This window comes from Eleginops maclovinus, chromosome 11 (assembly GCF_036324505.1).
Source record: "Eleginops maclovinus isolate JMC-PN-2008 ecotype Puerto Natales chromosome 11, JC_Emac_rtc_rv5, whole genome shotgun sequence".
NCBI lineage: Eukaryota > Metazoa > Chordata > Actinopteri > Perciformes > Eleginopidae > Eleginops > Eleginops maclovinus.
Genome location: NC_086359.1, coordinates 10,292,559 through 10,316,567, shown reverse-complemented (window position 1 = coordinate 10,316,567; position 24,009 = coordinate 10,292,559). Strand labels below are relative to the sequence as shown.

The window sequence follows — 24,009 nt, the reverse complement described above, 5'->3', positions numbered from 1 at the left end:
TTGCGTGCACCTCCCAAAAATTTGACGTTGAACCATAAATAAGCCTTTACTGTATCCGTCACTGATTGGACGCTGCAGCGCATGCGCTGATCTGATGCTTCTTAACATGAGAGAAGTTTAACAGCAGTGAACTAACAGAGGCGTGATGTGGGGGGGTGATTGTGTGAATGAAACGGGGACAGAGCTGGCTGCTGTCAGACGATCCAGCTGTACCGACGTTATCACAAACGGACGTCGCTTCACGTGACCCTACGAGGAAAGGACATTCCATTGCTCTTAAAACTAAACTCCTAACTTCCTCTCTCTTCACGTGGTTTCCTTGCGTCTCTCCGTGCATCCGTGGTGGGAGGGATAATAAGGCTGATTTATGGTAATGCGCTAAGAAAAGACGCCAGTGATGGACACAGGATTCTCACCGCAACATGGTTCTCCCTGTCCTTTGAGCGAGAAACAGAACTGACTTTTTTGTACAACTTTATTGAGACAACGTATACAACAGCTTCTGATTACAACTTGCTATAAAATCATGCTTTATTGTCATGTGCAGAAAATGTACGGCAGTAAAGCTATGTCAATGAAAATCTTCAGTCCTAGGTTCCTCTAACAATGCAACATGAATGCAATTAAAATAGTGCAAGAAGAAACAGAAATAGACATAATATAGTGCAAGAGCATGCTGAACTAAGTAAACTACATGTAAAGTAGTATGTGATCAAATAAAACAATGTTGAGTTAAATACTGTAGTGAACTGAAATAATGCCTATTGTAAAATATTTGAGGTGCTAGCTATAGCTAGCAGATGTACTATAAACTAATTAAAGGGAAGGCACTTCACATATCTAAATTTGTTCACAGTTTAAATATATCAGGGGACTTTGAAAATGGCACACATCACAAGTTAAAAACAAACAACAAGAAATTCCCCTGAGATCAGATGTTAAGACCTTTTCAGATACATGCAGCATAGCAAAAAAAATCTAACGTTTCAACAGGTCAAGAGACACATTGAGGTAAAAGGTATGATCAGAGCAGTTTATTGAACAAATAAAATAAAATAAAAATAAATAATGAATCTTCTCGGAAAGATAAGACACAAGACTAAGTGAATCCATGCAAAAATATAAAACCTAATCAAATAAAAGTAAACATGTATGTATAGCAAAAATTAAAAAACGATAATACTAATAAAAACGTCCGAATGAATAATAAATAAAGGTAAAACGATTAAAAGACTAAAAGGAAGGAAATGTTGCTTTTAAAACTGTTACATACATAATATTAAACCCTTCAAGACCTATAAAATAAATATAAAAGTAGGTAAATAATAAAGACTAAAAGCCAAATTAAAGGGGGGTGTCGCCAGTAAAAAAGCTAAAAAGATGTGCCTTTATCTGTTGTTTAAAAATGTCTACTGAGTTATAAACGCCGAGAGTAGCAATAACAGTTTTCGAGTATTACATACATTTGAATTATAATAGAAATAGTTGTAAGTTTAGTTTTCTTCACTTTAAACGGGTGACGTAATATGAGAAGCAGCATGGAACGTCTTCGGTGACGTCTTTTAAAGAGGTACACACACCGTTAGAGGGGAGTCTGCCTCGCTGTAGCCTCACGTCTAGAAGCTACGTTATTATTTGGTTTTAGTTGGCATTCAACTTCCCCTCAGCCTAAATATTGTTTCACTGGACAAAACCGCTACAGACAGCAACCGGCGACAAACATGGCCAGCACAGAGGTAAGGTAAAGCTTGAGGCACACCGACCAAAGGCATGCATGTGTTTTTGTTGTTTTAACACACACCTGGAGCTCAAGCAAGCCATCAAACTAGGACCAACATTGTATACATTCACATGTAACGGTTCATACTGTATTGTTTCTGCCATATGTGTTGCATCTAACATTTATGTAAACCCATTATTGCTCCCTGTCGGTTCCGCTTATCAGGGAAATAAACTTTGGGGAGGTCGCTTCGTGGGAGACACTGATCCTATCATGGAGAGGTTCAATGCATCCATCGCTTATGACAAGAGGATGTGGGATGCTGACATCCGAGGGAGCAAGGCTTACGTGAAAGCTCTGGAGAAGGCAAAGCTGGTCACTACAGATGAGATGAATCAGATTTTAAACGGACTGGATCAGGTGATCACACACACACACACACACACACACACACACACACACACACACACACACACACACACACACACACACACACACACACACACACAGAGCTGCATTCATGGGAAACACAATGACTTAAAGTCCCCACATGATAAGCCTAAGACAGTGCAGCAAATAGTCTGTGTGATTATGAACTTTGTCACCGCAAAGCTCACATTTGTCTTGGGAATACACTCCTGTTTCATAATGGGTATGTTTGTCACTGCCTGTCCTACACTGTTTATGTAGGTTAATAGATGACAGCTGAAAATGTGCCCTGGGGCCGAATTCCTCTCTGTATTATGCTGAGTTTGTGCTGGACAATAGTATCATCATGTGACAGATGTAAGCTGCCAAACAGCCTGAGCTTCACAGTCAGCTCAGGTTTTAGGATGCCTTCTTTACCCTGGTGTTATGCTTTGACAATGCAAGTGACATTAAGTAACTAAACAAAACAGAAACACAAATAATGTTGATGTAAAATGTGATTTAAGTGGCTCATGCTGCCAAAACTCAGTAAGTCCAAAATGCAAATTTAAAAGTAGCTGTCCGTGTGTTTATGAAACGCAAAGCAGAACTATTTAAATGCACTGTATGAATAGCCTACTTAGTGATACAGTTTTTTTTTGATTCTCCAGATTTCAGAAGAGTGGTCCAAAAGTGCTTTTGTGATCAAACCTGGAGATGAAGACATTCACACTGCTAATGAGCGCAGGCTAAAGGTGAGATAAGGCTTGTGTGTTTACATAACTCTGCAGTCAAAACGATATTTCACATAATAATTATTCCTTTAGGTACGGGTTATTAACATACTCTCTCTTTCATCCTTGGTGAATCGGTGTTGGCTGTGATCAGGATTTATTTTGTTCCTATTACTTTTTTTTCAGGAGCTGATCGGTGCCCCTGCAGGCAAGCTGCACACTGGCAGGAGCAGAAACGACCAGGTTGGTTTTTACACTTTTAAAATGACTGTTTGCAGCCTATGTATTACTTTTCTGTAATAACTAGCTGATATCAGTAAACCATGCTGTGTCTGTTTGTGTCGTCAAGGTTGTGACGGACATGAGGATTTGGCTGCGAGATGCCATCACCACCCTGACGGACAATGTCCTACAGCTGATGTCTACCATGGTGGAGCGGGCAGCAGCGTGAGCGAGATACACATGCATACACATCAAAACAAATACGCTTTTCCCTATTCTTTAAAAAAGTTTTTGGTCTCTACTCTCATCTCTTTTTGAACCTCAGAGAAATTGACGTCCTGTTTCCCGGTTACACTCACATGCAGAGAGCTCAGCCAATCAGATGGAGCCACTGGATTCTAAGGTGAGCTTTTTATAAAGTGACCTTTTATTTGGGACAATCTTTTGTTAATGACAGTGAAGTTTGTCTCTTTGCTTTTAGTCATGCTGTTGCTCTGAGCAGGGATGTGGACCAGCTTCAGGAGATCAAGAGAAGAGTTAATGTCCTACCTCTTGGCAGGTACGCTGTGAACACAAACTCACTGTCCTGACACTGACTTCCTCCCATAGACTAGACCATTTATTAATAAGGATTCTTGTTCTTTTTGCAGTGGAGCGATTGCTGGAACACCATTTGACATCGACAGGGAGCTACTGCAGAAAGGTCAAGCCAAATAATGTCAAGATTGTCCTGTGAAAAAGAGTTTGAGAGCACTTTTGTTGCAGCTATTTTTCACCTGTGTGTGTGGTTTATTCATAAAAACGTGATTTTTTAATGAAGTTAAACTATACAATTTCTCCTCATCTATAGAGTTGGAGTTTGATGGAATCAGTCTTAACAGCATGGACGCCACAGGCCAAAGGGACTTTGTAGGTACGTAAAACCTTACATGTCTGTCAAGTCATTTAAAACGTAAAAAAGAAATGAAACAGTCCTTTTCTGTATTCTCTAAGTTTCTTCATGTAATGCTTCTTTGTCTGTTTCTTTAGCTGAGTTCTTATTTTGGGCTTCATTGTGTTTGACCCATCTGAGTAAGATGGCAGAGGACCTGATGCTGTACAGCACAAAAGAGTTCTCCTTCATCTCGCTCTCTGACGCCTACAGGTCGGTTTGGGTTTTTTAACATGGTCCGAAAATACATTTTGCGCATGATCTTCACACTACATACTCTCGGATCAAGTCGTTGTAGTGAGGCATTTTATGTTGTTTGTACGAAGCTCCACATATATTCAATATGGTACATTTATATTTGAAAATGTCTGGGGGAATTATAATGGTTAGTCTGCCAACAAAAGCTTTGTCAAAACATAATGTTATACACGTATGATGACCGTTCTTACTGTCACTGAAGCTTTAACACCTCAACCATCAGCTTTATGAAATCTTAGAGCTGCTTGAAGCCCAGTGTTTAATTGTGCAGTTAAAGATGCATTTACCTTATCTCCCTTCTTCTTCTCCCCTATACTTGCTGATTGTGCAGCACAGGCAGCAGTCTGATGCCCCAGAAGAAGAATGCAGACAGTCTGGAGCTCATCAGGAGTAAAGCAGGTCGTGTCTTTGGCAGAGTAAGACCTATGACTCAAGATACACTTTTGTTAAATTATATATTCATCAAAGGACCTTTATTGCCACTCAATATTCTGTCTGGAGAGCTTACACCACATAAAGTGGGAAACACTTTCAAACATGTAGAAGCACTGCAAGTAGTGTAATCAAAGAAAATTTGTCATAGCTTACTGTTCTTCTTAATAGAAAAGGAATTATTTAATGAATGAACTGCATAACTTTCACCATTTGCTAGCAGCTTTATTCTTGAAGAGCAGCTCCCTCATGTGTCATAGAGCTATAACTATGTTTTACTTCAGAATCGAATCTGGCAACCCTCAGTGTAAAAGATGTCAGGTTTGACTAGTTTTAGCTTCATGTTTGATCCTTTTTACCTCTCAGAAGCAGAGCGGCACATTCAGGCTGGCTATTTTTGTCAAGTTGTGTTAGTTAGTTTTTTATGACTCTTTATTGTCAAACACAAGTGTGTACTGTGTGTATTCCAGTGTGCAGGGTTCATGATGACTCTGAAGGGCCTGCCCAGCACCTACAACAAAGACCTGCAGGTGTGAAAGTGTGCGTTTGATTTCATTTAATTGGAAGGACTTTATTTCTGTGTCTTCCCGCTTTAATGCTTTCTTTGTCATCCTTGTGCAGGAGGATAAGGAGGCCATGTTTGACTGCTATGATACTGTCCACGCTGTGCTGCAGGTGACAACAGGAGTCATGTCAACTCTCAAGGTCAGATATTAAGTCACCTATTAATATTTAGAATGAAAAAACATGCTGCTGAAGCTGCAAGGAGGTCCGTGATTTTGTTTACTCAGATGTTTCTCCTGCTTTCAGATTAACAGGAGTGTGATGGAAGCGGCCCTCAGTCCAGACATGTTGGCTACTGACTTGGCCTACTACCTTGTGAGGAAGGGGGTGAGTCGTGTTTCTGTATATTTCTATCCAAATGCAAATTGTAAGAATATTTCCATAAAGAAATTCAATTTTAAATAAATGTTAAACAAATATTGCAATGTGAATATTCACTGTATCACAATCACATCTTCATGTCAACCGTTCAAAGTAAAAAAAACAACTTATTAGCTGTATCGAAACATTATCTCACATTTTTGATGTCCCCATTAGCAAATCAGATAAAAGAAAATGGAACGATGAAAAAACATTAGCTGAAGTCGAGACAATAGCAAAAATGTTTGTTTTTTAGGGTTGTACATGTATTTCTGTGTCACCCTGTGTTGTAGATGCCATTCAGAGATGCCCATGGTATCTCTGGTAAAGCGGTGTTTGCTGCTGAATCCCAAAATGTCGCCCTGAATCAACTCACTGTGGAAGACCTGAGTGCTCTTAGGTGACTGTATTTTTCTCATTCACACACACACACACAACTAAAACATGATCCTTGGAACAGGATTAGTATTAATTCCTCTCCCATTATTTTCTCCTTCAGTCGTTTTGATTTTCACAACTTCCTCTTTTCTCTTCTGTGGTTTTAGCCCTCTGTTTGGAAGTGACGTGTCCTTAGTGTGGGACTACAGCAGCAGTGTGGAACAGTATCGCGCCCCTGGAGGCACGGCCAAGAGTAGCGTTGCTGCACAGGTAGACCACCTGAGGGAGTGGCTTAAGAAAAAGACACAGTGACATCCACCCACTTCCAGCGTATCAATTTGAGTCAGGTTTACTGCCAAAATGTAGGTTGCTATGAAATGTCAGAATGAGGTCAATGAACTTATTTATGATTTAAAAACCATGTAGCTTTTAAAACATTTCTCCTCTTCTTTTACAACATTTCTCCTCTTCTCTTTTTAATTGGTTGGTATATAACCGAGGGATGTTTCTATCGCTCATGCATTGATCACAAGTGTTACAAAGGACTGGAGTTTACAAAATAAATGAATGTTACTGAAACAGTGTTTTACAGCTGTGTCTTTTGAAGCTGATTGATTTCCACCTCACAGCATCTTAGGTAATTGATTTTCCTTTTCACACCCACACGGACTGAAGGTGGTGTTGTTTAATGGCATAAAAATACTTTTGTAATTCATGAAACTCATGAACTTGTTCAAACACTAAATATCTGCACAAAGTAACAGCTATATCAGTAAAATAGGTTTGGCGTTCTAGTGAATTTATAATATCACTGTCAATTTTTCTGTGATAAGTCACAAAACTTGAATCCTCATAAATCGCACACGTAAAACAAAAGGTGTAACAAGGCTAACATATTTCATAGGCAACCTATGCTATGACATTGAATAGAAGACACAAAATCAATCAGTATTTAGTTTCATATTTCATTAACATGGTATCAATAATTAGAATTATTTCTAAAAATCAAATGATTTCTAACATAAAATGATTCAGGTCTATTTTGTGATTGTACAAGGATTTAAATACATTCACTGTTTTTTTACAACTCATTTGGTTTGTCTACAAATTAACAAGTGTACAGAATATTAAGTAAAAGCCTTGATTGTTTAATTTTCTACACTGAGTTGTGTGATTGTCAGTGAAGAGAACAATATGCAGGATAAGTTACAAAAAAGTAGCAGTTATTGAAAAAGGAAAGACCATCAGATTGTTATTGTCAGAAAGGCAAAATAAAACCTATTGTTAACCGTTAATTATACAGCTATTTTCATCACTCTTCTATCACACTGGAAAACACATTTAAGAATAAAGTAGATAAGCGTTACTCTAAAGCAACAGTTTGCATTTATAAAATATTGACTCCACTAATGACAACAATAAGGAAAGTTGACGTAAAGGCCTGCTGAGGTAAAGATCCGCCTCACACAGAAACTGAATATTATCCAGACTTAAATGGAGGTCATGATGATAACAGGTCAACAGACCCGTTCCTCCTAAATAGCCTGTATAACGCTCACTTCTTCACTACTGGTAAAAGGAAAATACACATTCTACAATAGCACAAAAAATCCCTCACTGTCACAGACATCATCATGGATTAAGTAGGCTGTAGTTTATATTCAAATACAGGTGACATTTAAAGCAGATGTTGTGCTGTGCTGAGTCAGTGTATCAGACTCGTTGTCCAAGCAGGACTGAGAAAGCCCCGACCCACCAGTGCATCACACTCCCCATAGCGGCGCCTGCCTTGGACCGATACACCACTCTGCCGTCTAGAGGCTGCGTAGGTCTGAAGATGTTCATCATGGGCTGTCCCGTCCAAAATCGACACTGCTGAGTTATCGATTCCAGCTGAAGTGGGAGGGAAAATAAACCTTTAAAGTCAGGTACAAATTTAAAACTGAAAAAAGGAGTGTCTTAGAATGAATCAACGGTTACTTTTCCAGGCACCGATACAATTACACGCTTTAACGTGTTTAAATAGTTAACTGCTTTTTATTTTAAATAGTTACCGGGATTCAATATAAAAGAATCTGTTCAAGCTTTCTCAAGAACAGTTCTAACAAAGAGTCCTACCTACAATTCTTCATGCTGAAAAAGTTGTTTGCAAAGTAAACACAATAGGTATTGGCCTTTTCACACTTTGTACTGTGCATACAAGTTCAGGGCAAATGCTTGAGTCTCTATAAGTAACATCCAACCTTGCTGAACAAAGAGGACAATGCCACAACAAGTGCATCAGTGTACATTACAACTACTTGCATCCAAAGTTACATTTTGCATTGGGATACAAAATCTATTTACCAAACATTTTGTTATTCAGCAATAATTGAAAGACTCACAATAGCTTTAAAAGGGTTTTTTTTTGTATTTTATGTCAAAATGAAGTTTGAAGGTTCACCGATTTATTGAGGACACTGAAGTCTGAAGCCTTAATGTAAAGTAGCTCACCTGGCGACTGCTGATGGAGATCATCCTGTGAAACAACGTCCAGGCTACGGCCTGCTCACATCCTGGAGTTGTCATGGAGCCGACATAGCGGTAGTAACTGTGCAGGTCCTTATCTGACGGGATAATATCACTGAGCCTGAAGTCTGGGATCACAGTGCTGCTGCCTAAACACACAAAGAAGTGCTTTTTGAAACAACATTAGTTTGGTAAAAGACTACAAATAATGATTTATTTCAAAGGCTAATGCCATTAATACGAAGAACGTTCTTCAGATTTGAGATGGAAAACTCATACCATTGGTTTGTACTCGTCCCAAAGCAGCTATTACTATGTCCAACTGAGGATTATCATCTGGGGTTTCCTGTGAGGAAGACGGCAACATTATGACACAAGCCAAAATAGTCCCTTTTTAATTGTATTAAGTAGTGTAGAGTAACAAATTAATTAATGTAGTCTATTACCTCAAACAGGAAGGCAAGCAGAGCTATACCAGCCATATCATGTTCGGCCTCCGCTAGAGAGCCGTACGGTTCCTTGATGTGGACTATGTGCAGCTGAAGCCCAAAACAAAGCAAAATGAGATACAGTAGTTGATGACATGTTATACTGTGCACTGTTTAAAACACACATTTGTTAAAAGACTTGAAGAATTAATGAATGGTGGCTTTTCCACCTTGTTTGTAAAACATTGGCCCTCAATGGTCAATGAGAAAAAACAGTTTGACTTAATAGCAAACATTTTTCATTGGCTCTTGCGTGACGTACCTCCATGGGGAACTGCTCTCCATCAATGGTGTGCTCTGATCCAGGTCTCCCATTGCCTCCCCAGTGGAAGTGAAACTGGGCGGCTCGGTAATGACCGGGCAGAGCTCCTCCAGTCAGACGGACTGACTGCGGCAGAGCAAAGTGAGCTACAGTGAAGAGAATACATATGTTAAACTTAAATTTACCAGCCAGAGGTATTTAACATCTGGTAAATAACGACCCGGAGGGGAAGACACCAAGAAAGCAGGCTCCAAATCACCAGAGTGTCCTTTGTTGTCCACCGTGACGTTGATAGTGTTGGTGTGACCGATGAAGTTGAAGGGCGGCAGGGCGCCGTTGACGTGCACTTTAGTTGTGACTATGTTGATTGGGGATTGGCGTAGTCCTCCACAGCTGGGAAACTGAGCTGCCCATCGAATAGGATCTGAAACATGAACAACATCAGGTTTAAAACTTTTCTACCTGATATTTACCCCCAAAATGCTGACAGAACCGGTCAGCCGGGACTGCACACATTAAGTTCTTCTTTCTCAAAGTACTTTAAAACCTCTATAATACACAATAGCATTTATCCTCCAGGATGAGGAAAGAGTAGTACTGTTAACCCAACTGAGAATGAGCACAAAGTCTGTTTGGGTAACCAAATGTTCAATTACTTTTGAGAAGTTACTAAAAGCAGGAGTAAAGGTGTCATCTGGTTTATCTCTGCTTTGGGTTTGTGTGTCACAAGGCCAGAGGTGTGTGTTTTAAATAAGTGAGCATTTAGACAGCAATGGCATCACAAGAGTTTCACTTGGACTGGGACTAAAGGTTAGAATCTCTCAATCTCTCCCCTTTAAAAAAAAAAAAGAAGAAAAAGACTGTTGTAAATTTTGGCAACTTTATGGAATTGTATGCACAAATATTGAAATCTCATAATTTAAATGTTTGAGCTAACAGTTGCTTATTTACACATCCAGATGACTTAATAGAACTATCATTTGCAGTGTTGTATCTGTTCCCCTAAGGGCCTTTTCTTTTAATACAGCTGCTTGCTGTGGTCGAAAAAAAAACTATGAATATAAGCTAAAGCTGCATAAACTGCAGAGTTGGGAGATTATTCTCTGTTGATTCATCACTACGAGTGACCCCTTTCACATCAAAGCGATAAATTGTTAATATAGAAATATATTTATTATGGATTATTAGTGTTTTTTTGACACTTTGGGGGTTTTCTCTTGAAACGTGCGATAGTCTTTTCGTCTCTTACCTCTGCATGTGTCATCACAGGAGTACTGGCTCTGGTAACACCACTGGGCTGCAGAGAAAGCACAGACACACAAACTGTATATAGTAAAGGCTAGTCACTTCTCTCTTGTGCTAAACAATATGGCTTTCTCTGGTTAATACATGAGGCATTATTCTTCTCATTTTCACGCCCCATTAGTCACATTGTATTTGTTCTCGGTCAGCGATCTCACCGGCTGATCTGCTAATGTGTTTGTGCTCTGTGGCTGAAGTCAGATCAGGTAAACACTTTCTCAGACACACAAAGATATATTTTTTATTCTCACATTACTAATCATGTCCTACAGAGTCTTTTTTGTGCTCATCAGTTTTCTCATAGCAGTTATATTGACAAAACAAGACAATCAGCATTGAAATTGATGATGTGAAATCGTCGCAGGACACACTCAATGCGCTTTAACCAGAGGTTATATAAACACTGAAAATAATAACTAGGACTACAGCATATTGGGTTAAAAAGTAACCCGATGACTGCTTTAATTTAATGATTTACTGTTTTGTTAATAGGCTAAACAAAACAAAACTTCTTTATTTACGGCATGCGATTTTGTGTTGAATACTTTGAATTCTAGGAAAATTCACGTTTTTCTTCAAAAAAAGTATCCACTGTTAAAAACAGACGAGACCCACTTTTAAGAATATATTGCACCATCATCAATGTTGTTTTCTCATTTGGCAATAAGCAAATAGTGTTCTTAAAACTATAAATGCTCTATGGGACAAATCTAATTTCCGTATTCACTGTAATCACAGGACATGACCTCTGAGTGACCTCTACGTGAGATTTTTATTTGCAACAGTTGAACATAGTCCTAGTCCACAAAGGCCAGCTGCAGTACATGCCTAAAGTAAAAACATAAGAACAATTAAATCATTTAACGTTGTGTGCATTTGATGTTTTCATTGCTTAACATGGCCTAAAAATAAATTGTTGATAATGGAAAATGTTTGTATAATATTTGATTCTGTGTACATGTACTTCCTTGTTATTTGTCTTTATTCCCTTCTGTTGGAAATAAGCTGATATACTGATGGAAATTAAAACAGATACTGGGGGCCTGTATGGCAATGGATTCACCCTTCAAAAATCATAAGTGCTGTTCATTTGTGAAGCATTAAACATGTCCATCCAACAGGTGCAGTCTCAGTGTTGTGCTGTGGTTGTGTATTGTGTTGCTGATGTGAATGTAACTCCAGTGTTTGACTCTGCGGTGGGAATGAAAGGCGCTATAGAGAACCATTTAGCTAATATAGGAACACAGATTAACCCCGCTGCTTCCCACAATGCAATTCTGTGAAAGGGGACAACAGTTCTCACCAACTGAGAACAATGCACAGGTGGAGGCTGGCTTTGCTCCGCCTGGCTCGTAATACACCAGAGCCAAACTGAGAAAAGTCAAACCTTTCAATATTCTTTCCTTTTCTTTTCCTCATTATACATCATATTTTTCCAGGCTGGGATCAAGTCTTTGTTTTACAAGTCACAATTAACCAAGTCTTTGCACTTTTTTTTACGTCCCAAACAAGTCATAATTAGGTCTTTTAAACTGCATGTTTGAAACCAATATACTATATATATATATATATATATATATATATACTAGAAAGAGTCAGTTGTGTTAAGACAAAGTGGAAGTTGTTTTAGAATTTTCATAAAATATCAAAATAGTGTTTCCAGCCATATGGCTCGAGTCCACACCTAATATGTTCTCTAATAAAACTGCATTCTAGATAAACACATCAATTAGCAACTTTTGGTGGCAAATCCACGCTTTCCTAAAACATCTTAAAAGTAGAATGTTTTAGATTTAATCTTTTGGACTGCTTGGACAAAACAATACATTCAATGTCAAGTCACCCTGAACATTTATTTTCTGATGTTTATAGATAGAGGGTTTTTGGATGAATTGACACACAAATCAGGTATATTGTTAATAATCTCTCATCACTTGTTGAATGTGTCGGTCATTTGTGGCCAGTTCAAGCAAAACACATTTATTTTTCCTTTTTGTATTTGAACTATCCAAAAGAGGTCAAATGAACCACTGGTTTACATAAAAAAATATGTATTTCAAGAAAAATATGCATATATTTTCATAGCAGAAATGCTTTTTTCTGCTTTTTAAATTGTCTTGTGACCCCTCTCTTACCTCCAATTGCAAATCACTGCTTTAATTACGTTAGCTCTTTAGCTGCTTTTCATTATAGAGTACTTTATGTGTGTATGTGTGTGTTTGCATCATACCTGTGCACTGAGAGAAGAGAGAAAGCAGAGTCAGGAGGTAGACAGAAAAATCCATGATCAGCACAGAGACCTGAGAAGATCCTGACAGACTAATTTCAGCTGCCTCCACATGCTGACAATGAGCTGCACTTGAGAGAGGGAGGGAGATTTAATGAAAAAAGGTGTGTGAGTGTATGTCTGTGTGTGTCTCTGAGAAAGTTGCCAGGTGTGTGAACAGGGAAAGAGAGGCCCCTCTGTGGCCACATCTGAGATCAGATACCATGGTGCTTTCCAGATAGTTTCATAAGTGTTAAACTTAAATCTGTTGTCTCCTTCATCAGACTAAAAAGTGTGTTGAATTCCAGGAAATGTAAGATCAAACTTTTCAAACGTTTTGACGACAAGTCTACAAGACATATGTGAAAAAAGTTATATAAAGTTTTTTCTGGTTCCAGAGAGGTACCATTAAGTCTTGTGAAGTGCCCGAAGTGATGTCACTTGAGTCATCTGACATCATTTTAAAAAATCTGAAAGAATGTGAGTGTGTGGTGCAGGGAGACTAACAGATTCGGTGACCTGCTCCTCATCTTTGCTTTATACAATGCTACATTAGCCACTATTAGCATAATACACATGAATCCTGGTATGGTGCATGCTTAAACAGTCATCGTCAGTTTTATAAGCACCACCTGGTTTCCAACAAGTCAAGCCTAACTTTCCTGATGTGATATAGGCCTATTTCTTACCAAGCTCATAGTGTGCATGCTAGCTCACTTAACTGGCTTTATATGTATAGTATTATGATGATACATTATGAAAATTAAAGTCATGTCACAAACGGACAAATGCGCAAATATATTTATTTGAGTATCTATCTAATATAACGATACCTGCATTTATTCAATTCATTATTAAAAATCCCTTAACATTTAAATTATGTGCTAAAACAAAAACATTTAGAAAATAATGTTATTTAAAAGTAAACAAACAATTGACATGATTGGTTCAATTTGTTACAGGCATATGGTTTTTTTAGAAAAAAGAGATCCTACATATAATTGTGTTAAATTCTTTCAGGTTTTAGTCAACTAAAGGAAGACAGGACAAATTGTCAGAATCTCTGCAGTCACAGTGAGGAAAATAAACCTACACTGGACAGAAATGCTAAAGTACCTTCAGGCTGAATGTGGAGTTAATGGATCATCTATCATTGAAATGGAATGGACACAAAGTGAACTGTAGGTAACTCCTACATAATAAAAACAGCTTCAGATTACTTCATTTTCTCGGCCCTTACATAAAACATTCTTCGTTCAGATTCTGCTTGTCTATATCACAGTAGAGTTTCACATTTAAAGCATTCATTAGCCAATCACAGCATTACATTTTACATTCAAAAGTTAATATGATTCTTTCTATGATTCTTAAGTATTTAAGTGTGCATTGATAGGACTAAATAATTACCTTCATTAAAATAAGATGCGTGCTGCAGTGAGCTACATGACACTGGATAACATAACACCCTAAAGCTGAGACAGCAGTCCTGTGCAGATGCTGATGATTCAGAGTCTCCTTGATGAAATGGTTTGCAATGCATGTTGCTCGTGGGAAGGAATGGGAGGTCTTCAAAGGAGATACTTCTGAAGGAAATAATTAAGAACAATCTTTAAAATATAATCAACTTTTCTTTCATTAGAGTATTCGCACCGCTTGCAAATCGATAGCCAAGTCTTGCAGAGTTAAGTTGAGATGTTTTGCCAACTATACAGGGCATTACAAGTTTAGTTAAAAAGTATTAATAAAAAAATATGTAAAAATATGCAATTACACAGAAGTTGTGTAATTGTATAATGAGGTAATAACTGCATTCCACTTAAAATATCTTCTCATGCATATATCTATTCAACACATACATCGTGTGAAATGTCTGCATTAATTCACTGCTGGAACACATCATCTTTTTTGTTGTATACTGTATCATATGTTTTGTAATCAGCATCATTAGTGGCTGTTTAGTCCATGTTTTTTTATTGATTTATAAATTAAACGTTGAGGTCTTGGCATAAGCGAAATAAACAGTAAACATAATATACCATAACATGATAAACATCATTTCCCAGTTCTTTTTAACTTTACAATTAAAGTTTATGCTTGAATATCTATCAGTGTGGTCAATGTTTTTTCTTCCAGTTTTGCTTCCGCATGGCACACAATTAAAAAGAAATTGTCTGTGCAGCACATCATTTCTTTCTTCCTGTGAGACTCACCTGCAGCACGACGGCAGCCACCACAGCCATCACAGCCAAGAGCGCCATCCGTCCAATCCAGCCCAGGTCTACAGTGTTCAGGATGAAGAAGCGAGCCCAGCCCAGTTTCTTGGGTGTGTGAGGCGGGTAGCGCATGCTGTTCACACCCTCCATGTTCAGCTTTTTGATGAGACAACTGCGCAGATGGCTCAGCTGGTCAAAGCTGTACTTCCCGTGGTAGCAGCCCATACCGCTGTTTCCTGAAAACATGAAAAAAAGAGGGAGAATGTTATATTATTATTATTTGTAAAGTGCAAAAATGTAACTGCTTCAAGAGTTACATCGTCGGGAAAATAATCCATAAGAAAAGATAAGATGTTAAGAAAGACACAAGGAAAAGAGTGTACTCCTGCACCCCTAACTTCGAGCAGCTTCCCTTAACCGTTCCTTCAAAATAGAAGTACACGTTTAACATAATGACATGACAAGGAATGACAGGAAAGGTACAAAATATGGTATAGGAATTTAATATGATAATTCCTAAACTAGAGAAAACTAGAGAGCTGGAAGATTGTTTAACTTGCAGTGATCTCAATTCTCCTCTTTTAGATAAAAACCAAGGAGCATTTTTGTTCTCTTTAAGTCTCTGACACATTTTCTTTTCTGTTCAACAAACTTCAATGAATAACAACGATTGATAAACACTGTACAGAAATGATCTTGTAATATTTCTGCATCTAAATGTGCAGACTCACTCAATGGCGCCACCTGGTGACAGAAGTCATACAGCATACTCACAAACATCTCTGCGTGAGGACATACTGATGTAAAGAAACGAGGATGCGATCACAAATTCACCTCTCCATAGAATATATATATCAAAAAATGCAGTCCCATTATATCAAACATTCAGACAAAAAAAACATAAAATAAGCGACCTTCAGAGAATCCCTTACAGGCTTTGCCAGCATCAAACACACATTCAAAGCCATATTACTTTATAGTGAGGAAATGCAGGAAAGCATGTAACAACACATAAATTCAACTCAATTTGACTCAATATACATCTAGACCCCTGCTTACTGCTCAAAAGGTATACTTACAAAATGTACAATACATTTTCTTAATTTTTTCTTAATGCTTGTTTCTGGTACCATTTCTGTATTCCTATATGTACTCACCCACTCCTCCAAAAGGCAGGGAGCCTACAGAAAAGTGTACGAGACAGTCGTTGGCCAGAAATCCTCCACTGGATGTCTCGTCTGTCATTCTGTTTATCACCTTTAGAAAGAAGATGTTACACGTGTGAGTCAGAATCGACAGTTACAGTTCTGTGAACTACTCTGCTACGCATCTGCATGTGTGCAATGATTAATGTTAGATACCTTGTTATCTGAGGAGAAGCAGTAGAGGGCTAGTGGTTTTTCTCTTTTGTTGATGAACTTGATTGCTTCATCCAAGCCGCTGACCGACAATATGGGAAGCAGAGGTCCAAATATCTCCTCCTGCATCACCTTCGCCTCTGGGTTCACGTCACGCAGAACTGTGGGGGCTAAACACAGCACAAAAACAATATTCATCCAATGCCGGCTTGATTTGTGATTGATTTTCATGTGAAGAGTTGGTGGCTGTAAGAAGGATTACCTATGTAGCAGTCGGACTCATCGTTGTCTCCTCCTACAGCGACGGTGCTGCCCTCCAACATGTTCATGATCCTCTTGAAGTGGCGTTGGTTGATGATGCGTCCATAGTCGGGACAGGTCTTTGGGTTGTCTGTGTAGAAGTCCTGCCAAAGGAGACAATATTATTGCTCCATAAATATTCTTTTAAAACTGCAACTGAACTTGTGGGTGAGTAATTACACAAACATTACTAATGCATGGTTAAGACCTATGCCTGCAGATGGGCTCCCTACATCTCCCCCGCCTCCAAGAAGTTCTCTTTTATTCTATTATTGTGTTATCCACAACCTACATGACTTTCTGATATTACAACTTAAAGTTCTTATTAATTTTGTGGCCTTTAATAAATAATATTTCAAACAGAATCAGAACAAATACAATTACAACAGCTATAACTATATGTTTTTTTATTGTTAGAGGAAAGTCTATAGCACACTTTGAAATCTTTGGACACTGTCTGCCTTCTTAATAAAAACAGGAAGTTGGTTCCAAAGAAAGGGAGCTACTATATATATAATTATAATTGTTCTTATTGTGTTTTAAGGTGTTACGTACCTTTATGGCCTTCTTGACCTCTGCGATGACCCGGTCCTGGATGCTGGGCTCACACAGGATGTAGTCTGGTGCGATGCAGGTCTGACCACAGTTAGTGTACTTTCCCCAGGCGACACGCCTATAGAGTAGCAGATGAGGTAAGAGGAAGGTTTCAGGAAGAAACAGCTACAGTAAGTAAGACTGGATGAAAACATTTTTAGTATATTAAGAAACAAGGAAATAACCATTAAGCTAAATCTTATTGAATCATCTTTCCGACCTGCAGGCTATGGATATGTCACAGTTCTTGTCAATGTAGCATGGGCTCTTGCCTCCCAGCTCCAGGGTGACAGGCGTCAGGTTTTTGGCAGCAGCCTCCATGATAAGTTTGCCCACCATGCCGTTTCCAGTGTAGAAGATGTGATCAAACCTCTGACGCAGCAGCTCCTGAGTCTCTGACACTCCTCCGGTTACTACGGGGTAAAGCTCCTGTCACGCAGGATAACAAACACACATTCGGACGTCACAAAGTGGCATCTTTCAAAAGCAAAAAGATAAATGTTTTGTTGTGACATTACTTTTTTTTGTCTTAGCATAAAAACACCTTGACTCCCTGTCTATATATATTTTTCGATCACCTTTTTTCCCTATTTTTCAGTGTCTGCTTAAGAAAACTACAAAAATATTTTTACATTTGAAGAATACCATTGTTTTGTTGACTTTGTGAATGGGTGGATAACTGTAGTGTGTATGTTATGTAGTCCATCCTTACTTTGTCGATGTAAAGAGGCAGAAGGTCCTCCATGACCTTTGCCGTGTGAACACACACCTCGGAGGGCTTGATCACAGCTGCATTTCCTGGAGAGGTAAATGACAACAGCAGACTATATCACAAAATAGAAGCACATGGTCTTTCATTAAAGTATAATTTATTATTACATTAAGCAGAAATTCCCAATTGCTTCCTCCATTGCTCCTCATAATGTTGTTTATTTTAAAGTAGCATCATTTGAACCTGCTGTACCTTTAATTTTTGGCCACTTGGAAGCATCAGAACACGTTAAAAATCAACACACATGAAGTTAAAATGCAAATTTCTTGTTTACGAAACCAACAGCCTAGAGGCAAACGATTCAATTTAGTCAAAAATCGACACTTAAATGTGTTATATCTAAATCATTTTGTCAGCTGCTGATGTTGACAACTGCATTTGGCCATGACATTTAACCTGATTACCTGTATTATGTATTTGCCAATAACTGACTTGGAACTTGCTAGAAAGATATGACTGTAGAATGGTATCTGATAATGCTGGAGCAAAGGATAAAGTCCATGCAGTGCAAACACGTCCTGTATGGGCTGCAGTTCGACAGTCCTCAGTTCATTTAAGTCCTTTAGCCAGCAATGTTTTAGTCTAAACAAGCTTTGTTCAAATGAAACACAAATGAGCTGTCTACACGCGGAAGCTCTCTTAACACAAATATTTAAAACTATCACTGGGGACACGTTACAAACAAAAGATCCAATCGAATAAAGAACAACAGCAAAAAAACTGCAGTGTCATGCTAAGCAACCACAAACCAACTTTCCCAACTGAGGTTTGCATAACAAAAAGAAGACACTCAGGACGTTTAGCTTCTGAAAAAAGAACTCAATTATTCGTTGCTTCACTGATTATTTTGGAGCACAGTGATTCACCCAAAGATCAACCTTGTCCTTTGAGCCATCTGATAGGAACTATGCACAAAGTTGAGAGATGTAGGTCCACACGTGCACAAAACCATTAACACCATATAGATGTAGAAAGAGGCTTAAGGGTAAATAATGTTGGGAATCCACTGGATTAACCATGAACTGAAGTGGTTATGATCACAAGACAAAAAAAAAAAAAAAGAAGACCAAGAAAGGACTGAAAATCACACTGCCTCCAAAAATGAGTCTTGGTGGTTTGTGTGTATTTGTTAATTTGTTTAACAGACAGTTATATAAGCTTTGAGATGCCTCTACATGCAGTGACCCCTTGTGCAATTGTGTGGATTCATCTTGCTTCAATGTTTCAAAATTATAATAATGACGCCTGAGATGAGACGGATCTCTTTTCAAAGTTCATCACACAGGAAGTGATCAATGAAATCAGATAGAAATACTGACCTTGTTATGTCAAATACAAGTGCAAACACACACACACACACACACACTGCTCTTTCACCCACCACACCTATCCTCAGTGGTGTGAACAAACTAAATACATTTACCCAAGTACTCTACTTAAGTACACTTTTGAGAGACTTGTACCTTACTTGAGTATTTCATTGTTGTGCTACTTTGTACTTCTACCCTACTACAATTCTGAGGTAATAGTGTACTTTTACTCCACTAAATGTATTGTATTTGTTTAGTTACTTTGCACATTTTGACTAATAGTGTGAAATATATTCAACACTTAAGTAAGACTTTGGTTACACCTGGAGTAAATTCACAAGCTACTCTGCAGCATACAAAGTAATTAGAAGTAGTTGCACCTTTACCAGATTTGATAGTACATTAATGCATCAACAATTATAATCAAAACATATGTTGTTCTAAAATGGACCAATTTGCATATGATTACTTTTGCTTTTGGTACTTCAAGTTTATTTTGATGCTTATAATTTTGTACTTTTACTTGAGTAACATTTTAAATACAGGACATTTACTTGTAAAAGAGTATTCCTAATCTGGTACTTCTACTTTTACTTAAGGACAAGACCTGAGTACTACACTTATCCTCCCCACACACGCACACGCACACGCACACGCACACACACACACACACACACACACACACACACACACACACACACACACACACAGTACCAGCGGCGATGGCTCCTATAAGCGGCTGGATGGTGACAGCCCAGGGGTAGTTCCAGGCCCCGATGATGAGCACCACGCCCAGCGGCTCCGGCTTTATGTACACGGTGTCCGAGAGGGTAAGCAGGTTCTTCTCAACGGACCGAGGGGCAGCCCACTCCTTCAGATGGTTGATGGCTGTGTTGAGCTCCCCCTCCAGACCCAGAGTCTCGTACAACTGGGTCCCCACATCGCTCTGGGGAGGAAGACAATAACGTTGAGTTTGCTCATTGCTTATGTTGTATTTTCTCATGTCTTTTTGTCTCTCTATGTACTGAATTTATAGCCTGTTTGCAAATCGAGGTACATTTTAAAATAATGACCAATGTAATAATTTGCTTTGTGGAAATATAAAATGGATAGTTTGGCCCTCTTGAAGTTTAGGGAGTTTGAAGATTTAAAGGGCTACTTCAGATTAAAGTCATGCAATAACCAAAACAAATGAATCTAAACTAAACGCTCACTTAAACTGTTTTTTAAGGTGGCTAAAATGAGTTTTGCTGCTGCCCTTACACTCAGCAGTATTTTGTCTTTCCACTGGCCTTGCTCTTGCAAAGACAACAGTGGAAATAAGTCCAAGATTTTGTTGTTTTCTCCCTGAAAGATTTTGACCCTTTTGTTTTAAAAATGTAACCATGAAAACAGTTTATAGCAGCAGCAAAAGGACTATACGCTAATAGTACCTTGTTTTATTGCTTAAACTCAGAACTGACTCTAAATTGTTTTATTCTTATACTCTGACTCTCAAGATGATTGGAGACCACTCATTGATTATTTTGTAAGAATAAAATGTGCTTGTCACTACTCACCTTATTGAGATCTTTCTTGACTGCAGCTGAAATCACACTCTGTTTCTCAGTGAATAACCTCTGCAGGTTCTTCAGCTGTCGGATGCGGTGCTCTATGGATTTGGACCTTCCTGTTTCAAAGGCTTTCCTAGCACGAGCCACCGCTTGCTGCTCTTGGGACATACTAGAGAAAGTAAACATGTTTTAATCGCTGAATGTTTAAGACTGCTCTTCCACTGTATCACTAAGAGTGTATAGATTTTATTTATTTTTTGCAGTAGAAATCATGGTTAACACACTTGCATATCATATCATTAGCTACAGGCCAGATAATGCAATGTGTGTATACTTGCAAAGAATTAAACTAGTGTAGTATACAAAATATTACTACTATTAATAATATTGTTGTATTAAGGATCTCATCAAGTCAAGATGCCGGTGAAAAAACAAACTAAGAGTAATTTTACATACAAATACTTTTTTTTCCTTCAGTTCAACATCACAGTACTTTTAAACTTTTTAGAGTTTAGCTTTTAAATTCCGTCTTGAGGAACCAGATCACCAATAAGCAATACATGATCTATTTTCGTACATCTAGTAATGCGCAGTTTAAATGACCCTCCCACTATTTGGTATACTAATACTGCTGTATATGCTGCCCTTTTTTTGTTAATAGCAAACGGAGAATGTGTTATAATAGGATTGTAACAAGAAGTCTGGAAGAAAAGTATACACTTAACCACTGGGTCAACGTTGAAGTGCAGTAAAAAGAATCAACAGTGACACACAATCATTCAATACATCGTTAATATCCGGTCCAGATAGCGGAGCATTAAAAACCCTTTAATTACTCTACAGATGTAATACCATATCTTCATTTATGAATTTGTTTTCTTATACTTAAAAGGTCGTTTGTTATTTAGAAATTAAAAGATGTTTAGACTCCGTTTCGCTAACTTTGCACAGTCCGTCTGGTCGTTGACGACAGCAGTTTGACAAACTGTAGTAAACAACAAGAAAACATTGCACATTTTGTTTTGTTCATATTCCTACCTGATGAATTGGGATCGGTTAATGCCTAAGATCCCCCTTCGTCTTGATGGTTGAATAACAGAGGATCAACAATGACAGAGGCTCTCCTTCCCCGTTAGGTCACACCCCCACATGGGCAGGGCCAGACTGGAGCTCCGTTAGCCACATTAGCATCATGGCTCCATGGAAAGCTGTTGCCTGACAGTAGACCTCCAACAGAAAGAGGGGGGAGAAGTACTCAGATTGTGTTCTTATATAAAAGTAAAAATACCAAAGAGCAGGAATTACTTTTACAAGTAAAAGTCCTGCATTCAGAATCTTACCTATGTAAAAGTAAAACAAGTGTTGTAGCCTACTTACACTACCTCACAGGGTATAGTTTATGTTTAATAACACTGTTTGTTTGTTTGTTTTTACCCAAAAATATTATCATGCAAAATGTTAGAACCATTACTTATTTAAGAATAAGGGAGATTGGGTTGCAACACTTTTTGCCTTTTCTCTACTCACAAACGTTTTGGTTATAAAACTGGCTAGAAACAATCAAGGTTCAACAGGTGAACGATCCTTCCTGTCCTCCCTGTCATCCAAGACAGAACGCTATGTGCTAGATAAACACTGGGACCTTATACATGCTAACAATGTCCCTGAAAAATCAACAAAACAATGACTCAAACTAAGCAATTCAAGGGTAGCAAAGGCCAGGATAATGTCTTAGCAACGTATCAGCTGAAATGAACAAGTAGTCGGCCTATATGATAATCAACAGTTGTGCACATATTCACTTACCTTCAAAAACACGCTAGACTTCCACTACACTTTAAATGTTGTTTAATTTATAAAATGTTTGTTTTATAAATTAAACAACTGTTTAACTTATCTACCTCAGGTCAGAGGGACAGTGGAGACACTTCGTCCTGAGGCCAAAATGTCACTTTATCCAATTCCACTGTATCACTTTATTTAGTTTATACTTACAGTATTTTATTTTTATATAGGCTGCTAAATTGCACAGTGCGTATTGTTGTATATTGTATATACCTATACTAACTGTAATTTTATTGCTTTTACTTAGTACTTAGATTTTACCCCTATATTTTAATGAGACAGCATTACAGTTCAACTTTTTACATAATTCATTAAATATAACAACAAATAACCCAGCTTAGGACCACAAGTGACTTCATACATGTTATGCTTTGCACTACTGCTTTCATACTTTCAACAAAATCTTCAGTCACACCAGCCTGCTAGACTACTGTGACAAAAATGCTACTGACAGAATAGGCCCAATAGCAGGCCTTGTCATCAGCATAATGGTCGGTTATACTGTAACTATTCATGTTGTTACTATAGCTGCTCTAAGTCATGTCTCCTGCTTTCCCTGCCTTCCCATACAAAGTCGGAGGTTCTTTTATCTACAGCCAGGCTGAAATCACACTCAACTTCTATGTCTCAGATCCAGAAAGTATTTTACAACATGTGACTTGGTGCAAGGAGTAACCTAATACCTCAGCCACATGCAGCACATGGATTAGGCGCAAAAAGCTTTCAGGATGACAGGAAATGTGGAAGGAGTTTCCACATCAAACAGCGGGCTGAGAAACGGTGTTTGTGTATTGTGAAGGAAGGAGAGAGGATGTAGGTGAGGGAGAGGAGGACACAGCGTCATTCACACTTGAGTGTCACCTGATTTCTTAGGGAGGAGTGTGGGCACAGAAGACCAGCGTTTCTCTGTATGCACACCTGAGTTAGTGAGGTACAAACTGAAGCATTCGGATACACGAGGAAGGATATTTTGTGTATTGTAAGTTTTGGAAAAGGAGCTGAAGAGTGTCACTTCTGTGTGAGGTGGAAAGGAGAACATTTCTAAACTACACACCATCACTGTATGTCTATGTGTGATTTGACCCCGGACATTTTAGAATAATTACTAAATAAAGTGTATAATATAAAAATGTATTTAAACTCAATTAAAGTTTAAATTAGTTTTGTTTTCACAAATAGATGGGTGCCAAATCAATTCAAAAAACGACTTCCTAATTTAAATTTGTCACTA

The 24,009-nt window shown here is 38.2% G+C and overlaps 3 protein-coding genes across 4 annotated transcripts; 1 reads left to right on the top strand and 2 right to left on the bottom strand.

The window, feature by feature from the left end:
- Positions 1-116: 116 nt before the first annotated feature.
- On the top strand, positions 117-6,591 carry asl (argininosuccinate lyase). The gene is made up of 16 exons (XM_063894897.1): positions 117-1,736; positions 1,946-2,140; positions 2,800-2,883; positions 3,049-3,105; positions 3,212-3,309; positions 3,410-3,487; positions 3,566-3,643; positions 3,735-3,787; positions 3,935-3,997; positions 4,114-4,228; positions 4,605-4,689; positions 5,176-5,235; positions 5,327-5,410; positions 5,516-5,596; positions 5,923-6,029; positions 6,175-6,591. The coding sequence occupies exons 1-16, from the start codon at positions 1,722-1,724 to the stop codon at positions 6,317-6,319; spliced, it is 1,398 nt and encodes a 465-aa protein (XP_063750967.1). The 5' UTR covers positions 117-1,721; the 3' UTR covers positions 6,320-6,591.
- Positions 6,592-6,958: 367 nt separating this feature from the next.
- On the bottom strand, positions 6,959-13,475 carry LOC134871900 (carbonic anhydrase 4-like). Its single transcript, XM_063894898.1, has 8 exons — positions 12,798-13,475; positions 10,515-10,562; positions 9,525-9,689; positions 9,266-9,411; positions 8,962-9,054; positions 8,795-8,861; positions 8,501-8,664; positions 6,959-7,900 (listed from the first exon to the last, which is right to left on the bottom strand). Exons 1-8 carry the CDS (start codon positions 12,850-12,852, stop codon positions 7,721-7,723), a joined length of 918 nt encoding a protein of 305 aa, XP_063750968.1. The 5' UTR covers positions 12,853-13,475; the 3' UTR covers positions 6,959-7,720.
- A 143-nt stretch (positions 13,476-13,618) lies between these two features.
- Positions 13,619-22,080, bottom strand: aldh3a2b (aldehyde dehydrogenase 3 family, member A2b). 2 transcript variants are annotated; one of them, XM_063894895.1, is made up of 11 exons: positions 21,972-22,080; positions 20,940-21,102; positions 20,095-20,326; positions 18,011-18,096; positions 17,519-17,727; positions 17,260-17,377; positions 16,667-16,808; positions 16,408-16,574; positions 16,204-16,303; positions 15,044-15,282; positions 13,619-14,416 (listed from the first exon to the last, which is right to left on the bottom strand). In XM_063894895.1, exons 2-11 carry the CDS (start codon positions 21,099-21,101, stop codon positions 14,402-14,404), a joined length of 1,470 nt encoding a protein of 489 aa, XP_063750965.1. In that variant the 5' UTR covers position 21,102; positions 21,972-22,080; the 3' UTR covers positions 13,619-14,401. The 2 variants fall into 2 exon arrangements, with proteins under 2 accessions (XP_063750965.1, XP_063750966.1); XM_063894896.1 differs by having other exon boundaries at positions 13,619-14,413.
- Between the last annotated feature and the right edge of the window lie 1,929 nt (positions 22,081-24,009).